This window comes from Pantherophis guttatus, chromosome 2 (genome assembly GCF_059756535.1).
Source record: "Pantherophis guttatus breed Tessera chromosome 2, ASM5975653v1, whole genome shotgun sequence".
Lineage (NCBI taxonomy): Eukaryota > Metazoa > Chordata > Lepidosauria > Squamata > Colubridae > Pantherophis > Pantherophis guttatus.
The window spans coordinates 268481947-268503583 of NC_142064.1; the positions used below are offsets into that span (position 1 = coordinate 268481947).

At 43.7% G+C, this 21637-nt stretch overlaps 2 protein-coding genes across 3 annotated transcripts; both read left to right on the forward strand.

Annotated features, from left to right (window-relative positions):
- The first annotated feature begins 55 nt into the window (after positions 1–55).
- On the forward strand, positions 56–8132 carry LOC132708941 (uncharacterized). Of its 2 annotated transcripts, none has more exons than XM_087884216.1 (6): positions 56–389; positions 1226–1792; positions 1912–2163; positions 2284–2366; positions 3128–3254; positions 4738–8132. In XM_087884216.1, exons 5-6 carry the CDS (start codon positions 3221–3223, stop codon positions 6405–6407), a joined length of 1704 nt encoding a protein of 567 aa, XP_087740342.1. In that variant the 5' UTR covers positions 56–389; positions 1226–1792; positions 1912–2163; positions 2284–2366; positions 3128–3220; the 3' UTR covers positions 6408–8132. The 2 variants fall into 2 exon arrangements, with proteins under 2 accessions (XP_087740342.1, XP_060547243.2); XM_060691260.2 differs by having other exon boundaries at positions 2046–2163.
- Positions 8133–14860: 6728 nt separating this feature from the next.
- Positions 14861–20719, forward strand: LOC148115845 (uncharacterized). The gene is made up of 6 exons (XM_087884257.1): positions 14861–15072; positions 15615–16181; positions 16433–16550; positions 16671–16750; positions 17488–17614; positions 18980–20719. Exons 2-6 carry the CDS (start codon positions 15777–15779, stop codon positions 20239–20241), a joined length of 1992 nt encoding a protein of 663 aa, XP_087740383.1. The 5' UTR covers positions 14861–15072; positions 15615–15776; the 3' UTR covers positions 20242–20719.
- Positions 20720–21637: the final 918 nt, after the last annotated feature.

The window sequence follows — 21637 nt, forward strand, 5'->3', positions numbered from 1 at the left end:
GTAGAAGGAGCCTCTCCTTCTACTCCAATGCCCATCATCCCAGGCCCGCATGGAACATGACAATCTGCCCTTCGCCCTAGCAGGGTCCATATGGCGTTGCATGCTGGATCCACCAGGCGGCTCCCCAGGTAGCCGTTAGAAAGGCAGGGGGGCCCTCACCCGCTTCAGGAGGAAACTGAGCATGCGCTCTTTCAACCAGGTCCGAGACTCCCGGGGCATTTTGCAAACAAGGCTGAAAGCGCGTCCGCCCCTTCTACAGTGCCCGATTCTCGTTCCGCGCCCCCCGCCCCTCCCTCGCTACGAGCCTTCGGCCCAGCCTTTCCAGCAGTCCAAGAGGCTTGAAAGGAAGCCTTGCACGGAGGGAGATCAAGACCTGACTCCGGAGTTGAGTAAGTGGGGAGGGACTTTTTCTTCCACGGGCTGGACCGTGCGTGGAGACACGCAAAACTTCATCAAGTTCGGAGTCCTGGAAAGTGGGGAGCCCCTTGTCCCATGTTCCCCTGCCGCCCCTGTGCATGCATGCACGGGCGAGGCAGGGAAGAAATCAAAAGCTACGGTCCCGCTACGTTTCCTCCAGGAGGGAAATCGGGACCTCCAGAAAAGTCGGAGTCATTCAGGATTAGGCGAAAAGTGAGAAACCTCTTTCCGGGAGATGCCTGAATCAAAATGTTAGGTCGTAGCTCGTTTATTGATCCGGGTATTATTCTGTTTGCATTGAATCGTGGTTTGTTGATTGCGATTTCTCAGCTACCCATAGCGGTTTGGGCCAGGAGGTTAATGGGGTTCTGCTATCTAGTAGCAGCACTTACAATATAAAGTTATACTGGACCTTCAAATATTAATTAATTTACCTGTTAAATCGATTGAGAAAGCAGCTCATCACAATGGCTGTTTGTGACCTGAGATATTGATCATCTGAATTGTACAGAGGTTGTTTTTAATGTAGCAAGCAGCCATCAAAATTATTTGAATAAATAAGTAGGAATTAGAAATCAAAAACATATTTTAAATGTATACATCCAAAGTTTTTAGTCCATGATTGAAGTTGATACAGAAGGTTGCTACAGAATTTTTTCCACACACAGATATGTTAGTATACCAACTAGGAATATTTCCCCCCCCTCTTTCCAGATATTGTTAATTTCTTATTTGGGTTTTTGTGGATGCTCAGTTATTAAGTTCGTCAGCCTGTCTTACTGGAAGTTTCTTTTGTTTTCCATTTCAGATATATAACTTGGAAATCTTTCCTGGTTCCCTTGGAGTCTGAAGTATCTTGTGTGGGAAGAGGGCTGAATGGCCTTTAGGAGATTTGGCCAGACATCCTCTGATTAGTAAAACTTGGGAGATCCATCCATCCATTTTGGAGCTGGATTAGAATACCAGAGAAATGATGGAGGGACAACATCCACCAGATCCAGGAGTTGCAAAAGGCCCTCCAGTTACTCAGCCTTGGAGCTGTGAGGAAAATGGGGCAAGTTCTGGGCAGAAGAGCCAAGAAGAGGAAGCCAACAGTTCAGAGGTTCAATGCTGTGACTTCAGAAAAGTGCAGTTCCAGGAGGGGAAGAGTCCCCGAGATGTTTGCAGTCAGGTTCACCACCTTTGTCATCAATGGCTGCAGCCGGAAAGACACACAAAAGCTCAGATGCTGGACTTAGTGCTCCTGGAGCAGTTCCTGGCTGTCCTTCCTCCAGAGATGGAGAAATGGGTGCGAGAGTGTGGAGCACAAACCAGTTCCCAGGCGGTGGCCCTGGCCGAAGGCTTCATCCTGGCCCAGGAATCGGAAAAGATGCAGGTGTGAGAATGTAATCATTTCAGGTGTAAAGAGAATCTCTCTGAATTTGTCAATTCCTTTTTGGTAGCGTTTTCTGGGATTATTAATACCTAAGGACAGTTGTTCCCTTTTTCTTCCAGAGGATGTGTTTGGGGCAATTCTTCCATTCTCTTTTGACTTTTGCAAATGGGACAGTGGGATCTGCTGGTTTAAAAGTGCACTATGATAATTCCTTAGTGCTCTTTCTTTGTTTCTCATATCACATCATGTCCAGAAATCCTTGGAAGCTGTGACTGAGTATCCCAAGGGGAGGAAAGATTCATTCAGATCTTCTCAAGAGCTGCTGTTCAGGGAGACCTTACACAAAGATCAAAGCCAGGACACAACTCCAGGTAAGAAAAGGTCTTTCTGTGTGATGTGAGATTTCAACATTTATCTGATTCTTCTGCTCCTCTTGATTGAAATCTCTCTCTTTAACAATTCTGCTTCCACCATTTTCCTCTTTCTCACAGAGAGTAGAAAACTGTCCTTGGAATTTTTTGAATCACTTCATCTTTGTGGTGGAGCTAAAGGATTGGCTGAACCACTATTTCAGGTAAAGAGGAGAAACATCAGAAAAGGTTTCATTTTGTTCTGGAGTTCAATGTAATAAATCGCTGTTTCCAAGCAATATGAATCTAATATTAGATTCATAATTCATATTTACCTTAGCGTATCTTTCTCTTCTGAGGGATTCTATCGTGAGGCACTTTCTCCACCCCTCCTGCTTCACAGTCAGATTTCGTTGACCAGACTGTTTCATCTCTTTCTCCCAGGGTCATTCACACATACCATTAGAAAAAAATACTTTTTTTTTTGCCTTTTCAAAAGTATCTTTGGGACAACCATGACCTGGTGATTGAGAATCTCCGTAGAAATATCCTGTTACAAGCTCTTCCAACACCTTCTTGAAGGTGTGGAGTTGGGTTACATTTGCCCCTCAGTGGATAAAGTAAAGAAAGTAAGTAAGTAAGTAAGTAATAAAGGGCAAAAATGTCAAGTAGGTTTTGCCAGTATTTGACATTACCCACCCTAGGAAGAATTGGAGCCACTGATAACTAGTGAATTTAAGACCCAACTACCAATTGACCAAGAAAAATATTTTTATTGGCTACACTGAAAGGCATTCCAATTACTTCCAACATGATCCGATGCGCTTCAGTTGTGCCGTCAGTCAAAAGCACTGAGATCTCATTCTGAACTCTGCACAAGATGCCCATTTTGTTCACTGGATCTCACTCCTTGAATTGGTAAAAGAAAACTGTCAAATTATTCTTGGGATTATCTGTTAAAATGAAAACTTGTTCCCTTCTTTAGGATGTTGTGTCTTTTGAGGAAGTGGCTGTGCATTTCTCCAAGGAGGAGTGGTCTCAACTGGACTCTGATCAAAAAGCACTCCATGGAGAAGTCATGCTGGAGAATTCCAGAAATCTGGCTTCTCTGGGTAAGAAACCCTATCTGTGCTCAGAAACATAGAAAAATCATGGGGTGGGGGGGCTTAGACGTTATTAAAAAATAGATTAAGTGAAATAAGTGATTTAAAGAAATCATTTATTTGTATCCTGCCTTTATTTTTTTGGAAATAATAAAAGCAGTAGACAAACCCAATATTCCTTCCTCCTGCTGTTTTCCCTACAACAAGAACCTTGTGACATGGGTTGAGCTGAGAGAGACTGGCCCAAAGTCACCCAGCCAGTATTCATCCTAAGGATGATCTAGAACTAACTGATCTAGTTTCTAGCCTGGTGCCTTAACCATTTGACCTAACTGACTTTAAGGAAATTTATTGAAAGAAAACTTAGAAAACTGCATATCCCTGTGATGGCGAACCTATGGCACGGGTGCCACAAGTGGCACATGGAGCCATATCAGTGGGCATGCGAGCTCAGCTCCGGCACACATGTGTGTGCCGGCCAGCTGATTTTCGGGCCTTCTGGGCCCACCAGAAGTCAGGAAAATGCTGTTTCTTGACTCCGGAGGGCCTCTGGTGTGGGGGTAGGGGAGGCCGTTTTTGCCCTCCCCAGGCTCCTAGAAAGGCTCTGGAGCCTGAGGAGAGCGAAAAACGGGCCTACCGGGCCCACCATGCCATCACATGCCAAAAGCAGGGGGGAGCACGGGGGGGCGGGACACATAGAATTATGGATGTGGGCATGTGTGCGTGTGACCCCTTTGCGCTCCCCCTGCTTTTGGCACGTGATGGCAAAAAGCTTAGCCATCACTGGCATATCCTCTCCTTTTTACATAAAGAATTTTTTTTTTAATCTTTTCTGCTCATAAAATACAAAATATTCATTTCCATGCCACAGAAGATATTAGCAACAGTCTGAGCATTAGGCTGCACATAGAGATGGGGTGGCCTCTCTTGAGCAAGGTCCTGAATACCAGGGTTTGGTATTCACTCCTGAACCTCTGCTCTAGATCCCCGATGGCCCTAAGCTGATATAACCAAAACTGGATGGGTCCTGAGTAGGATGTCCCTTCTATGAGATGTGCCCACTTGTGTACCAAGTTTGCCCTCAGCCTAATTGAGGGTGGGGGCTATTGCCATCCAGAAATTCCCCTTGGCTTTGAAAGATTCTGCTCTGCAGACAAGTGATGAGACTTCCAATGAAGTTGGGGAGCTGGTAGGTATGTTGTTGACTCAGCATGATACCGTGTCCAGTGGACTTCAGGAGGTTGTGGCACCATAGAATAGTTCCACGTCAAAGATCAGGGTTGTGTTATATTCATAGTGATGTGATCCAATCTGGTTATATGAATATCAGTAGGGATACATTTGGAAGTGAGTCCTTGCTAAAGTCCTGGTTTGGAATCATGTTTGCCAACAAAGCAGGCAAAATATATTGATGATTATTTGGCTAAAATTCATAAGAAAGGGTTTGATTGTTCCACTATTCTTGCTATAATTTTCATTTTCCTTTTTTAAGGCTATAATGGGCAGGAGAATAAGAATTGCAAGAAGGAATGCCAAGCGATCCATTCAAAAGAGGGGAAAGGGAAATTATATCAATACATGGAGAGCTTTAGCAGGAAAAGAGTTTTGATTCACCATAAAACTGTCCATACAGAGGAGAAGCCATATCAATGCATGGAATGTGGAAAGACCTTCTCTTATTATAGATCTCTTATAAGACATCAAAGGAATCACAAAGGAGAAAGACCTTATAAATGTATGGAATGTGGAAAGAGCTTTACTTGTAGTAGTGGTCTCAATTCCCATATGGGGATCCACACAGGAGAGAAACCATATCAATGCATGGAGTGTGGAAAGAACTTTATTTCTAGGAGTGGTCTCAATTCCCATAAGAGGATCCACACAGGAGAGAAACCATATCAATGCAAGGAATGTGGAAAGACCTTTACTTGTAGCAGTAGTCTCAGTTACCATAAGAGGATCCACACAGGAGAGAAACCATATCAATGCATGGAGTGTGGAAAGAACTTTATTTCTAGTGGTTGTCTTAATTCCCATAAGAGGATTCACACAGGAGAGAAGCCATATCAATGCAAGGAATGTGGAAAGACCTTCTCTCATAATTACTCTCTTTTAATTCATCATAGGAATCACACAGGAGAGAAGCCATATCAATGCATGGAGTGTGGAAAGGGTTTTAGCAAGAGTAGTCATCTTGCCTCCCATAAGAGGATCCACACAGGAGAGAAACCGTATCAATGCATGGAGTGTGGAAAGACCTTCTGTTATTCTAAGTCTTTAATAATGCATCAAATGAATCACAAAGGAGAAAGACCTTATAAATGCATGGTGTGTGGAAAGAGCTTTACTTGTATCAGTCATCTTAAGACTCATAAGATGATCCACATAATAGAGAAGCCATATCGTTGTGTCGAGTGTGGAAAGACCTTCTGTTACAATCGTTCTCTTATACTCCATCAAATGATTCACAAAGGAGAAAGACCATATCAATGCATGGAGTGTGGAAAGACCTTTACTTGCAGTAGTAATCTCAATTCACATAAGAGGATGCACACAGAAGAGAAACCATATCAGTGTAAGGACTGTGGAAAGATCCTTACTTCTACCAGTAGTCTTAATTCCCACAAGAAGACCCACATAGGAGAGAAGCCATATCAATGCATGGAATGTGGAAAAAGCTTTAGTAGGAAATACGCTCTGATTCACCATAAAACTATCCATACAGAGGAGAAGCCATATCAATGCATGGAATGTGGAAAAACCTTCTGTTATTATGACTCTCTCATAAGACATCAAAGGAATCACAAAGGAGAAAGACCTTATCAATGCTTGGAGTGTGGAAAGAGCTTTAGTTGCAGCAGACATCTTGATTCCCACAAGAAGACCCACTCAGGAGAAAAGCCATATAAATGTGTTGAATGTGGAAAAGGCTTTAGGTGGAATTCTGCTCTTACCACCCATAAAAGGATCCATACAGGAGAAAGACCGTATCAATGCATGGAGTGTGGAAAGACCTTTACTAGTAGCAGTAGTCTTAATTCCCACAAAAGGATCCACACAGGTGAGAGGCCATATAAATGTGTGCACTGTGGAGAAGGCTTTAGAAGGACTTGTGACCTCACTTCCCATAAAAGAATCCATACAGGAAAAGAAACCATATGAATGCATGAAGTGAGGAAAGAGATTTGCAAGGAGTAACACTGTCACTTGCCATAGAAGGATGACTACCCTATGGATAAAGGAAATTTGAGAAGAGCTTCAATAGAAATGCAGGTAGTCCTCAAGTTTGTGACTGCAATTCATCCCAAAATTTCTGTTGCTAAGAAAGATAGTTGTTAAGTGACTTTTACCCCATTTTACTATTTTTCTTGCCACATTTGTTATCTGGATAACTTAGTAAAACTTGTTAAGTGACTCTGGCTTCCCCATTGTCTTTGCTTGTCAGAAGGTCGCAGAAAGTGATCACACAACCCTGGGACACTGCAACTGTCATAAATATGAGTCGGTTGTCAAACATTTGAAGTTTTCTCAGGTGGTCATGGGGATTCTGAAACGGTGATAAGTGTGAAAAATGGTCATAAATCATTTTTTTTCAGTGCTGTGTAACTGAACAATCACTAAATGAACTGTTGTAAATTGAAGACTTCCTATAGTTGTCTAAAATCTCATGCAAGGACCATTTGAGTAATAATCCAAATAAATTGGAGTCCTTAGATGTGCATCCATAAATTGCCTTTCTAGTGCAAACCAGAACAAGGTGGATCCCGAATCCTGCTTGTGGTTTTTCCAAGTTCAAATAATTCAAAGGCCTTTTTTGCATGTACAAATATTCTGGATTGTTTTTCATTATACTGACTGTTTTTCACCACCAGCCCATGGTGAGTTAAGTGATGCCGTGTCTTTCTCGCAGTGCCTGGAGGCTGTTAGGGGTTGGATGGGGAGCAATGGGTTGAAACTAAACTCTGGCAAGACCGAGTGGCTCTGGGTTTGGGGTTCTTTGGCTCAGGGAGAATTGCCATCTTTGGTCTTGGATGGGGTGGCACTACCCCAAACAGACCCTGTGTGTAATCTGGGGATTCTCCTGGACTCAACGACTCCTACTCAAAGAGCAGGTGATGGTCGCGGCCAGGAGGGCCTTCGCACAACTGCGAGTTGTGCGCCAGTTACGCCCTTTCCTGGACCGGCAATCCCTACTCACAGTCACTCTTGCCTTAAACACTTCCCATCTTGACTATTGCAATACGCTCTACATGTGGCTGCCCTTGAAGAGCATCCGGAAGCTCCAGTTGGTGCAAAATGCAGTGGGCTGCATGATTTGGTGCAGATCCCAGTGTGCACATGTATCACCTCCCCTGCAGGAGCTGCACTGGTTGCCGATTTGCTTCCGGGTGCAATTAAAGGTGTTGGTTGTCTCCTTTAAAGCCTTTCATGACCGGGGACCAGTTATCTAAGGGACCGTCTCTTGCCGGTCATATCTATCCGACCCATCAGAGTGGGGAGGCAGGGAATGCTGCGGGTCCCATCCCCGAGTGAGATACACCTGGTGGGACCTAGAAAAAGGGCCTTCTCAGTGGTGGCTCCCTCTCTCTGGAACATCACTCCCCCAGAGATTAGAACGGCCCCCCACTCTAATTCTCTTCCGGAAGGCGCTTAAGACCTGGTTCTCCTAGCGGGCCTGGGGAACCCAGAGCAGGATGGAGCCCATTAAATGGCTTGTGTGATCGGCTGTTTGCTGGAGTGGGGAGTGATTTTATTACATTAATGTATTTGATTTTTTATTAGATTTACTGTTTTTTAAATGTTTTTATATTCTGTAAACTGCCTTGAGTTGCCATGGGCGAATAGGCAGCAATATAAGTTTAATAAATAAATAAGTATTGTTTCAAATATTCCAAAGTATCAGACACAAGTATCACATTATTCTTCAACTATCTTTTAGGTTAAAAAAAAATCCCATAACATTATTAGAGGTTATCTCAATATTTCTGTTCTGATATTGGCCGAAGTATCTTGACCGAGCCCTTTTTTGGCTGTTCTACTTCTTCCATCCCTGCTTGCCTGAGGAAGGCTTCAGTGAGAGGTTTGATTGCTGCACCCAGGATGTTTGTTGCTTACAAAGTCTTGCAGTCTGTGAAGGCCAAATTCCCTTCCTTTAGCAGCTAAGATTTGTTTTCATACATAGTGCTTAATGAGTCCCTTTGTCAGAGGTTCTTTTTAAACCATACCCAGTTTGATTGACTTCATCTGAAACATCTATCAAAAGTACTGGATTCTAGGGAATTTAAATTTTGTCGCCCGATAAGGATTGTGGAGATGTTTTATTTTGAAAAAATATCCAAGATACAAAAGTGAAACAAATGTGCAAATTCTTTTTTTGTTTTTTGTCTTGTACTAGATCTATAGTGTAGTAAACATACAAACAATATGTAAGTTCTTTCTATGTTTAATTTCCTATAATAGATTTTTAGTATATTTGTACTATACAATATTCTCTATAATATACTATTATTGATATACTATTATACTATATATTATTGTCCATATAATATATACTATTTCAGTGATGGGATTCAAATAATTTACAACTGGTTCACTGCCCTAATGACCAGCTGGGTAGGCGTGACTGGGTGGTCATGTGACTGGGTGGGCGTGGCCAAGTCAACATCACTCATGTCATCCAGCCTCTCCTTGCCCAGCCACTCACCTCAACGTATCTATAGTTCTGTAAAAATGTTCATCTTTTTTCGACTTTATTATCTGCATCCTCCTGATATATAAAAGGACTTGGAATAAATAAATAAATCAGAGTTTGGTGCTACTTTCATTTATTTCATACCATGTGCTCTGCCATACTATAAACCTCTTAGATCCAGCAATGTATTACACCACCTTTAGTTATATAAATGTACTGAAATGCTCCCTATAATTGCTGATCAGCCTCACATGTTATTGTGTGGAAATGTGGGGGCATTCCTCCTTAGTGAATTGACAGTAACATTTCTCCAATCTAACCCAAGCAATCACAATAAAGAAGCAACAAATATGATGGAGCTGATTCCTGGCAACTGTTTAATGAGATTTTATTATTCAGTGAAACTGAAATTCAGTTTATTTTTAAATAGTTCATTTGATTTTCACTGTGTTCCAATATTAAATTTTAATTACACTTCTTTGAGGAGAGGCAATCTCTTAAGTTTCCATGAATGTGTACCCATCATCATCCATCCATCATCTTTGGGATTTCTATGGAATATCTTTGCTGGGTGTGATTATGATTAATTCCTTTACTTAAAAATCACTCGCAAAGGAGTAAGAATCTGCATAAGGCAAATGCATACATGCTTTAAATAAAAACCTACAATTTACTTGGACCTGCAATCTTTGTTACTCATATAGGGTTATGCATAATTCTGCCCGGACGAGGAGTTAAGCAAAATAAAACAAGGTGACTCTTTCTATATCCTAAATAAAAGATTGAAACCTAGATACAGATTATGGTAATAACAAATGAATTTGTAATGGCACAAATACACTTCTGCCTGGAGGAAATAGACTATCACTGACCAGGGGTGAAATGTAAAATTTGTTACTACCTGTTCTGTGGGCGTGTCTTGGTGGTGGTGGGGTAATGTGACTGGGTGGGCGTGGCCAACTTTTTAAATTTTTTTAAACTTTTCAAAGCATTTTTTCTAATGCTTTGAAAAGCCTCTGCCGATCAGGGAACTCAGCTGGGACTTTTCAAAGCATTTTTTTTACCACCTCTTTGGCCAAGAGGTTGCAGAAAAAAATGCTTTGAAAAGCCTCTGATGATCCCAGCTGAGCCGCACAATGATCAGAGGCTTTTTTTTTTACTTTTAAAAGCATTTTTTCATCGGAAGAGGTTGTAGAAAAAATGCTTTTAAAAGTAAAAAAAAAAGCCTCTGATGATCATGCGGCTCATCTGGGCATGGTGGGGGTGGGGGCACGCAGGGATTTTTGCTACCAGTTCTCCGAACCACCCCCTGCCATCGCTACCAGATCGGGTGATCCAGTCCAAACCGGGAGCATTTCACCACTGTCACTGACTCAATGTTTACAGTTATAAAAGTTGTTCAGGAGACACTCTTTACCCAAAGAATCTTTTTAAATGTTCTTTCTGAGCTGACTCAAATTTTTGCATCTAGTCATTTGTTGGAAAAATGTCACAATCCAAATACTAATATTCTTTATTAGGGTCCAAAGGCCATAATAAAGATTTGATTTGATATCATTTATGCCTTCCAGGCAAAAACTATTAATTGCCCAAATGTTATTTTAGAAAATACAGTCAATGTAAATTTTCAAAACTAAATTCAACAGGAAAGCTCATTTTAAATGAGAATTGCCCTCAGTCCTAAAGAAAACACACATGAAATTACTGGTGTTCTCTGTTCAGAGGGGCTAGCCTTAAAGGACCGGAGAAAGAGCTGCTACTTCTGGGAAGCGAGGCAAGTGGCCAGGAGGCGAGGTGAGTGGCCAGGTGGCAAGGCGAGCAGCCGGGTGAGGAGAGGAGTGGCTAGGAGGGGAGGGGCGAGGCATGCTATTCAGCCGGTTCGCCTAACTCCACAAAAAATGAAGAATTCCTCTTTCACAAAATAAGCCAGAATGAGGGGAAGCCCATCAAATGCATGTTCAAAAACACCTTTTTCAAGCATTTTTTCCTTAGCAATGGCATGTTTATTTCTGAGACTTTATTAAATATTGTTTTGTTCTAACTGTAAGATGTAACTGAGCCAAGAATTAACATTGCCAAGTCAGAAATTTGTTAAGTGAGTTGGCCCCATTTTACGACTCCTCTTGTCAAATTTTTTAAGTGAATCAGTGCAATTGTTAAATTAGTAACCTGGTTGTTAAGTGAATCAAGCTTCCTCATTGATTTTGCTTGTCAGAAGGTCGCAAAAGTTGATCACGTGACCCTGGGACATTGCAACCATCATAAATGTGAGTCAGTTTCAAACATCCATATGTAAATCATGTGACCATGTTTCAACAGTCATAAGTGTGAAAAATGGTTGTAAGACGCACTTTTTAGTACCATTGTAACTTCAAACAGTCAGTAAATGAATAGTTCTAAGTTGAGAACTACCTGTCTGGGAATTCAACATAATTCAACCAAAAGTAATAGAACAAGATCACATATATATCAACATATCATGTGAAAAGAATTTTAGAATGATGAATTCCTCTCACAAAAGAAACCAGAATGAGAAGTGAAATCCATGTTTAAAGACACTTTTTGAAGCATTAGAGCCATGGTGGTGCAGTGGTTAGAATGCAGTATTGCAAGCTATTTCTGCTGACTGCCAGGAGTTGGATAGTGACCGGAAGGTTGATTGAACATTCCATTCTTCTGAGACTCGTAAAATGTGGACCTAGATTCTTGGGGGCAATACGCCGATTCTGTAAACGGTTTATAGAGTGTTGTAAAGCACTATGGTATATAAATTAAAAGTGCTATAGCTATTGCTATTTTGCCTTTCTATGACATGATAATAAAGAAATCTCTAAATTCAATTTAAATAAATTGGATTTAATTGAAGTTAATTGGATTTTAATTATGGTTGAATGGAATAAAATTAATTTTGGATATAAATAAAATTAAATATAACTGGTTTGGTTGTCCATGAGACATTTTTAAATTCTTTCTAGTGAATTAAAAATTAAAAACAGAAATTTTGGAAGGATTTGGAGGGGGAGAAATCCTTCAGGTTTTCAGCCATTTTTCTTTTTTGCCTCATGGAATTTGAACTTTACGTGTACTTTGCCTTCCTGCACTTTGTAATTCCACTTTTTCTCCAGTCACCTATGAGACACCAATTTCCCATTCATCTCTCCATCATGGCGCCTTGTTTTGAGGTAAAATTTCTAAAACTTCCATGATTTTGAGCTTTCTCTCCATTTTGAAACTTGTTTCCTTTTGATGGTCCTTTTTCAAACAAGATAGTTTCTTCTGGATTCTTTCCATTTTTGCTTCAGCCACTTGCTGTTTTGAACTGCTGTTACCTGCTCACAGGCATGAATTTGAGAAGGCAGCTGAAATAATGGAAATAAAACATCAATACAAAATTGTCCTGAGCCAGGGGTGTCAAACTCGATTTCATTGAAGGCTGGATCAGCATTGTGGTTGTCCTCCAGGGGCTGGCTTGGCGGCGGGAGGGGCGGGGTGGTCGTGGCCAATGGTGGGGCCCCAGGGTGGGGCCAGCGTGACCTTGCTCCTGTGGGTGGTGTCTGTTGGGGCTGGGCAGGATTGGGGAGGGAATCTAGGGGTCTCTGGTGTAGGGGAGAGCGGGAGTCTCATGGGATGAGGTGAGGCAGGGCAGCTACAGCTGGTGTGCCTTCAGCTGCTTTTGGTGCCACTCAGTTTCCCACCCCACCCCTGACAGGTTGGTCTGGTCTGTGTGTGTGGGGAGGTAATTGCCTTCTGCCTTCTCCAAGGTTTGGATTGGATCTCTCTCCCTCTCCCTTCTTCCTCCCCTCTCTCTCTCTCACACACACACACAAACAGAGGTTGGATCAGATCACTCTCTTGACATCTTTACCTTTCTGCGGCGACAATGGTGGCACTTCAGTGCCTGGCCAGCAGGGCGCTTCTCACTCAGCTGCTTTCCCTCTTTCATCTCCCACTCTTCCTCCTTCTTCAGACAAAAGCTGCTCTTTTTGTCTGTCCATTGCAGTGTCTGTGCATTTACTTTGACAGTGGCAGAGCTTGGATGGTCAATCCCCGTTCGTGGCATGGGGAAGACAGAAGACAATTCCCCGAATCAGAGCAGACCAGCCTGGCGGGAGTGGGATGGAAAACTGAGCTGCACCAAAAGCAGCTCTCTCTCAGACATAGACATACAAACACACACAGTTTTGATCAGATCATTCCCTCGCTCTCTCACTCCAACTCATGGCGGTGGCACAAGCCATGTTCTCCACAGCGGCTGGCACTGCTTCATCCTCCATCCTCCATCTCCTTAACTTCATTCGCCTTCATTGTCACTTCTTGCTCACCACCATAACTGAGGAGGATGAGTGACGCTCTGGTGCGGTGGCCACAAAGCAAGGCGGTGGGTGGGTGGAAGACAAAACAAGATGAGGGGAAGACAAAGCAAGGCAGAGCTGCCTCATGCACTGGCTTACCTGAGGACTCACAGCCAGGCCATCAACATCCTGACAACTGCCTAGCCTCACAGCAGAGGCTCTAGAAACTCCGTCCAGGACCCCACGTTACTGTCAGCCCGTTTGTCCTTACTCACTGCAGCAATGGAGCAAGAAGCTGAGCGATGCATTTTGCCCTGGATGGGGCTGCTGTCGCTGCTGCAAGACAAGGCAGTTGTCAGGATGTTGATGGCCTGATTACGGGGTACTCAGGTAAACTGGTGCAGGGCGTGGGGGGCAGCCCCGCACCATCTTGCTTCATCCTCCACCCCACCCCACCCCACCCCACCCCCTTGCTTTCTGGCCACCGCACCAGTGTGTTGTTTGGCCTCCTGCTCCATTATGGCGGCGAGCAAGAAGCGGCGAAGAACGTAGATGAATGAAACAAGGAGGTGGTGGTCATGGAAGATGAAGCAAGGCAGAGGGTGCCCCCGACTGGCTTACCTGAGGGCCCTTCAGCCAGGCCACCCATGCCAACCCATCATCCCCCCACTCCCAGGGCAACCACATCCCTTCACTAACCTGATTTCCAGCTCCATTCGCCACCGCTGTGTCAAGTCAACAAAAGTAATCTGTGGGACTACAGTAAAAAAAGTAGTTCACACCTTCCAACTTCTCACGAAAAAAAAAGATCACGCAAAGTTGGAAGATCTGAACTATTGTTTTTATCATAGTCCCACAGACTACTTTTGTTGCCCTGCATGGAGAACTGGGGCTGAGTGTGTGTGCACCCAGTGCCTTCTGTGAGCATGCACACATGCCAGGATGCAGGGCCGGATTTAGATGAAAAGAGGCCCTAGGCTATTCCACTTATGAGGCCCTTTCACCTATAGTGAAAGTGTAATTTTAATTTTGCTAACAATTTGAATGTAGGGAATGTAGGCCCCTCTTGATCTTGAGGCCCTAGGCTGAAGCCTAGTTAGCCTATAGGAAAATCCGGCCCTGCCAGGATGCCACAGGCTGCTCTTTACAAGTTCCAGGATGGCCACAAGGGCCGGAACTGAGTTCATTGCAGGCCCATGTGCCTTGAGTTTGATACCCCTGTCCTAAATCTTCATTTTCCAATGTGTGACTCTGTCAGTCCTCTTATCTTCCCTCACTTCAGAGCTGACTTTACCAACAACATGACACAACCTGGGCTTCAAAGAGAGGCTCCTGTCCTGTTCCTTTTGAGCCTCCACAGAGATTTTCTCAATATTTACAACATCACAGATCGCTCTTGCACATTAAAAAAACAGGAAAGCCTAAAAATTGCTGCCTGCTGCAGTCAAGCAATCTCAGAGGGAGCCTCTCCTTCTACTCCAATGCCCATCATCCCAGGCCCGCATGGAACATGACAATCTGCCCTTCGCCCTAGTAGGGTCCATATGGCGTTGCACGCTGGATCCACCAGGGGGCTCCCCAGGTAGCCATTGGAAAGGCACAGCAGCCCTCACCCGCTTCAGGAGGAAACTGAGCATGCGCTCTTTCTCCTGCTCCGAGATTCACGGGGCATTTTGCAGAGAAGGCTGAAAGTGCGTCCGACCTTTTTACAGTGCCCGATTCTCGTTCCGCACCCCCCGCCCCCTCCCTCGCTACGAGCCTTCGGCCGAGCCTTTCCAGCAGTCCAAGAGGCTTGAAAGGAAGCCTTGCACGGAGGGAGAGGAAGACCTGACTCCGGAGTTGAGTAAGTGGGAGGAGGGACTTTTTCTTCCACGGGCTGGACCGTGCGTGGAGACACGCAAAACTTCATCAAGTTGAGAGTCCTGGAAAGTGGGGAGCCCCTTGTCCCATGTTCCCCTGCCGCCCCTGTGCATGCATGCACGGGCGAGGCAGGGAAGAAATCAAAAGCTACGGTCCCGCTGCGTTTCCTCCAGGAGGAAAATCGGGACCGCCAAAAAGGTCGGAGCCATTTAGAATTAGGCGAAAAGTGAGAAACCTCTTTCCAGGAGAAACCTGAATCAAAACATCATGTTAAGCCATAGCTAGTTTGTTGATTCGGGTATTATTCCCCTTACATTGAACGGTGGTTTGTTGATTGGTGATTTCTCAGGTACCTATAGCGGTTGTCCACACGCAGATATGTTAGTCTACCAACTAGTAAGTTTTCCTCCCTCCTCCCTGGTATTGTTGGGTTCATAAGAATTTCTTATTTGGGTTTTTGTGGATGTTCAGTTGTTAAGTTGGTCAGCCTGTATTACTGGAAAATTCTTTTGTTTTCCATTTCAGATCTATAACTTGGAAATCTTTCCTGGTTCCCTTGGAGTCCGAAGTATCTTGTGTGGGAAGAGGGCTGAATGGCCTTTAGGAGATTTGGTCAGACATTTTCTGATTAGTAAAACTTGGGAGATCCATCCATCCATTTTGGAGCTGGATTAGAATACCAGAGAAATGATGGAGGGACAACACCCAGCAGATGCAGGAGTTGGAAAACGCCCTCCAGTTACTCAGCCTTGGAGCTGTGGGGAAAATGGGGCAAGTTCTGGGCAGAAGAGCCAAGAAGAGGAAGCCAACAGGTCAGAGGTTCAATGCTGCCACTTCAGAAAAGTGCAGTTCCAGGAGGGGAAGAGTCCCCGAGAGGTTTGCAGTCAGCTTCACTGCCTTTGCCGTCAGTGGCTGCAGCCGGAAAGACACACGAAGGCTCAGATGCTGGACTTAGTGCTCCTGGAGCAGTTCCTGGCTTTCCTTCCTCCAGAGATGGAGAAATGGGTGCGGGAGTGTGGAGCGGAGACCAGTTCCCAGGCGGTGGCCCTGGCCGAAGGCTTCCTCCTGGCCCAGGAGTCGGAAAAGATGCAGGTGTGAGAATATAATTATTTCAGGTGTAAAGAGAATCTCTCTGAATTTGGCAATTCCTTTTTGGTAGCATTTTCTGGAATTATTAATACCAAAGACCAGCTGTTCTATTTTTCTTCCAGAGGCTGTGTTTGGGGCAAGTCTACCATTCTCCTTTGAGTTTGACAAATGGACATTGGGGTCTGCTAGTTTAAAGGTGCAGTATGATAATTCCTTACTGTTTTTCTTTGTTTCTCGTATCACATCATGTCCAGAAATCCTTGGAAGCTATGACTGAGTATCCCAAGGGGAGGAAGGATTCATTCAGATCTTCTCAAGAGTTGCAGTTCAGGGAGACCTTACACAAAGATCAATGTCAGGACACAACTCCAGGTAAGAAAAGTTTTTTCTGTGTAATGTGAGATTTCAACATTTAGGTGATTCTTTTGCTCCTCTTGATTGGAATCTCTCTCTTTAACAAATCTGCTTCCACCCTTTTTATCTTTCTCATAGAAAGTAGAAAGCTATCCTTGGAAATTTTAGAATCACCTCTTTGTGATGGAACTAAAGAATTGGCTGAATCGCTACTTCAGGTAAGGAGGAGAAAGATCACAAAAGTTCCATGAATCATGGATGGATTTCATTTTGTTTTAGAGGTCAATGTATTAAATTGCTGTTTCTAAGAATACGAATCTGATATTATATTCAAAATTCATGTTTAGCTTACCCTAACTCTCCCTTCTGAGGGGATCCTTTGGAAGACACTTTCTCCACCCCTCCTGCTCCACAGATTTAGTTGATCAGACTGTTGTCAGCATCGAGGCTCTTCCTCCCCGGGTCTCCCCAGGTCATTCTTGCATACCATTACAAAAAAATCCTCTTTTATGGCCTTTTGAAAAGCATCTTTGAGACAACAATGACCTGATAGAGAATCTCCATAGACATATCCTGGTACAAACTCTTTCAGCAACCTCATGAAGATATGGAGTTGGGTTAAGCTTCCCCCTCAGTGGATAAAGTAAGCCACGGGCGAAAATGTCAGGTGAGTTTTGCCAGTATTTGGCATTGCCCACCCTAGGAAGAATTGGAGTCACTGCTAACTAGTGAATTTAAGACCCAACTACCAATTGACCAAGAAAAATATTTTATTGGCTACACTGAAAGGCATTCCAATTACTTCCAACATGATCCAATGCGCTTCAGTTGTGCCGTCAGTCAAAAGCACTGAGATCTCATTCTGAACTCTGCACAAGATGCCCATTTTGTTCACTGGATCTCACTCCTTGAATTGGGATTATCTGTTAAAAGGAAAACCTGTTTCCTTGTTTAGGATGTTGTGTCTTTTGAGGAAGTGGCTGTGTATTTCTCCAAGGAGGAGTGGTCTCAACTGGACTCTGACCAAAAAGCGCTCCATGGAGAAGTCATGCTGGAGAATTCCAGGAATCTGGCTTCTCTGGGTAAGAATCCTTATCTCTGCTCAGAAACTTAGAAAAGTCATGGGGTCCGAGAAGGGGACTTAGATGTTATTAAAAAATAGGTTAAGTGAAATAAGTGATTTAAAGAAATCATTTATTTATATCCTGTGGACAAACTTAATATTCCTTCCTCCTGCTGTTTTCCCTACAACAAGAACCTTGTGACATGGGTTGAGCTGAGAGAGACTGGCCCCAGCCAGCATTCATCCCTAAGGCTGAACTAGTACTCACTGACCTAGTTTTTAGCCTGGTGCCTTAAGCGTTTGACCAAACTGACTTTATGGAAGAAAGAAATTTATTGAAAACTGCATACTCTCACTTTTTACATAGGGGAAATGTTTTTTTTTAATGCTTTCTGCTCTGGATCTGGCTGTTTTGGCTAACTATTGTCCAGTCTCCAACCTTCGTTTTATTGCGAAGGTTGTTGACAGTGTGGTGGCGCGGCAGCTTCCACGGTACCTGGATGAAGCTGTCTATCTGGATCCGCTCCAGTCCGGCTTCAGGCCTGGGCACAGCACGGAAACGGCATTGGTCGCGTTGGTGGATGATCTCTGGAGGGCTGGGGATAGGGGTTGCTCCTCTTTCCTGGTCCTGTTAGATCTCTCAGTGGCTTGTGATACCATCGACCATGGTATCGTGTTGCACCGGTTGGAGGGGTTGGGGTTGGGGGGCACCGTTTTGCAGTGGTTCTCCTCCTACCTCTCTGACCGGTCGCAATCTGTGTTGACAGGGGCAGCGGTCGACCCCGAGGCACCTTGCTTGTGGGGTGTCGCAAGTGTCGGTCCTCTTGCTCCTTCTGTTCAACATTTATGTAAAGCCGCTGGGTGAGATCATCCGTGGCTTTGGGGTGGAGTTCCATCAGTACGTTGATGACACTCAGCTGTACATCTCCACCCCAGGCCACCCCAACGATGCCCTTGAAGTGATGTCCCGGTGCCTGGAGGCCATGCGGGCCTGGATGGGAAGAAACAGGCTCCGACTCAACCCTTCCAAGACCGAGTGGGGATGAGACTTCCAATAAAGTTGGGGAGCTGGTAGGTATGTTGTTGACCCAGCATGATACCATGTCCAATGGACTTCAGGAGTTTGTGCCACCATGGAATTGTCCCAGGTCAAAGCTTAGATCAGGGTTGTGTCTTTGATTCATTGTGATGTAATCCAATCCTGTTAGATGAGGATCAGTAGGGATACACTTGGAAATAGGTTCTTGTTAAAATCTTACTTTGGAATCATCATGTTTGCCAACAAAGCAGCTAAAATATATTGATGGTTCTTTAGCTTAATTTCAGAAGAAAAGGCTTGATTGTTCTCCTATTCTTGCTACAGTTTTCTTTGTTCTTTTTTAAGGCTATAATGGGCAGGAGAATAAGAATTGCAACAAGGAATGCCAACCGATCTATTTGAAAGAGGGGAAAGGAAAACAATATCAGTGCATGGAGCGTGGAAAGGCCTTTACTCATAGTAGTAATCTCCATTCCCATAAGAGGATCCACACAGGAGAGAAGCCATATCAATGCATGGAGTGTGGGAAGATCTTCTCTTATTATAGCTCTTTTATAAACCATCAAAGGAATCACAAAGGAGAAAGACCTTATAAATGCGTGGAATGTGGAAAGACCTTTACTTGCAGTAGCAGTCTCAATTCTCACAAGAGGATCCACACAGGAGAGAAGCCATATCAATGCAAGGAATGTGGAAAGAGCTTTACTTGCAGTAGTAGTCTCAATTCCCATAAGAGGATTCACACAGGAGAGAAACCATATCACTGCATGGAGTGTGGAAAGACCTTTCCCTGTAGCAGTCGTCTTAATTCCCATAAGAGGATCCACACAGGAGAGAAGCCATATCAATGCAACAAATGTGGAAAGACCTTCTCTTATTATAGCTCATTTATAATCCATCATAGGAATCATAAAGGAGAAAGACCTTATAAATGCATGGAGTGTGGAAAGACCTTTACTAGCAGTAGTAGTCTCAATTCTCACAAGAGGATCCACACAGGAGAGAAACCATATCAATGTAAGGAGTGTGGAAAGACCTTTACTTTTACCAGTAATCTTGATTACCACAAGAGGATCCACACAAAAGAGAAACCATATCAATGCAGGGATTGTGGAAAGACGTTTAGTTGTACCAGTAGTCTTAATTCCCACAAGAAGACCCACACTGGAGAGAAGCCATATCAATGTGTGGAGTGTGGAAAGAGCTTTAGTAGGAAAAGAGCTCTGATTCACCATAAAACTATCCATTCAGAGGAGAAGCCATATCAATGCATGGAGTGTGGAAAGAACTTTAGTTGCAGCAGATATCTTGATTCCCACAAAAAGATCCACTCAGGAGAGAAGCCATATAAATGTCTGGAATGTGGAAAGGGCTTTACGTGGAATTCGGCTCTTACCTACCACAAAATGATCCATACAGGAGAAAGACCATATCAATGCAAGGAATGTGGAAAGTCCTTTACTAGTAGCAGTCATCTGAATTCCCACAAGAGGATCCACACAGGAGAGAAACCATATCAGTGCATGGAGTGTGGAAAGAGCTTTAGTAGGAAATATGCTCTTACCACACATAAAAGGATCCATACAGGGGAGAAGCCTTATCAGTAAAGGGAAGTGTGAGAAGTGATTCAACAGAAATCCAGGTGGTCCTCGGCGTATGACTGCAAATGAGGCCAAAATTTCTGTTGCTAAGTGAAACAGTTATTAACTGGGTTTTGCCCCATTTTATGATTTTTTTTTGCCAACCTCGCTGTTGGTTAGTTAGTAACTCTGTTGTGAACTGAATCTGGCTTCCCTATTGGCTTTGCTTGTCAGAAAGTCACAAAAGATGATCACATGGTCTGGGAACACTTCAACTGTCATAAATATGAGTCAGTTGCCAAGCATCTGAAATCTGATCACATGACCATGGGGATGCTGCAACAGTCATAAGTTTGAAAAAATGGTCATAAGTCACTTTTTTCAGTGCTGCTGTGACTTTGAACAATCACTAAATGAACTGCTGTAAATTGAGGATTACCTATAATTGTCTAAAATTCCATGCAAGGAACATTTGAATAATAATCCAAATAAATTGTAGACTTTAGATATGCATGCATAAATTGCCTTTCTAGTGCAAACCAGAACCATTAAGGTGGATCCCTAATCCTGCTTGTGATTTTTGTCAGGTTCAAATAATCAAAGGCCTTTTGTGCATGTAGAAGTATTCCTGTTTTTTTTTTCATTATATTGTTTCAAATATTCCGAAATATAAAACACAATTATCACATTATTCTTCAACTATTCTTTAGGTTAACTCCCCCCACCCCACTTTATTAGAGACTAATACCTCTTATTGATGCCTCAGTATTTCTGTTCTGGTGTTCAGCCAAGTGTCTGGTCCTAGCTCTTTCTGTGTGTGCTACCTTTCCATCCCTGCTTGTCTTTTGAACACTAGAATGAAAATGGACTTCTTTATTGGCCAGGTGTGATTGTGCACACAAGAAATTTGTCTCCGGTGTATAAGCTCTCATTGTGCAGCAATGTACACTGTAGTAGTATATATCAATATTTTTACTCTTACAGACACTGGTCTGTCTTTAAATCCTCTCTGGAGTTTCCTGTTATGTTTCTTTTTCATTAATGTACAGCAGGTAAAGCACTGGCGCCTTACCAACATTTGGCTTTGCTTATGTGATGCCATGCTTTATGACAGTGGTCCCCAACCCCCGGTCCACGGACCGGTGCCGGGCCGTGGAGTACCTGGCACCGGGCCGCGCAGCGGCCGGGGGACATGAACGCTGCAGCGCAAAGGCTCCTGGGCCGTGCGCAAAAGCTCCTGGGCCGTGCGCAATGGGCCGTGCGCAAAAGCTCCTGGGCCGTGCCCCCACCCCTGTGCGCGCTCAGCGGGCCGCGGCGATAAAAAGGTTGGGGACCACTGCTTTATGACATCACTTAGTGATGGAAGTTCTGATCCAAATTCCATTCCTTAACCAAGGATTACAGATGGTCCACAACTTACAAC

Coding starts and splice junctions, on each gene's coding strand:
- LOC132708941 (XM_060691260.2), top strand. CDS start 1,388: ATGATGGAGGGACAACATCCACCAGATCCAGGAGTTGCAAAAGGCCCT. Junction 2,164..2,283: donor AAGCCAGGACACAACTCCAG/GTAAGAAAAGGT, acceptor TCTTTCTCACAG/AGAGTAGAAAACTGTCCTTG. Junction 3,255..4,737: donor CAGAAATCTGGCTTCTCTGG/GTAAGAAACCCT, acceptor TCCTTTTTTAAG/GCTATAATGGGCAGGAGAAT.
- LOC148115845 (XM_087884257.1), top strand. CDS start 15,777: ATGATGGAGGGACAACACCCAGCAGATGCAGGAGTTGGAAAACGCCCT. Junction 16,182..16,432: donor AGGAGTCGGAAAAGATGCAG/GTGTGAGAATAT, acceptor CATCATGTCCAG/AAATCCTTGGAAGCTATGAC. Junction 16,751..17,487: donor TGGCTGAATCGCTACTTCAG/GTAAGGAGGAGA, acceptor TTCCTTGTTTAG/GATGTTGTGTCTTTTGAGGA.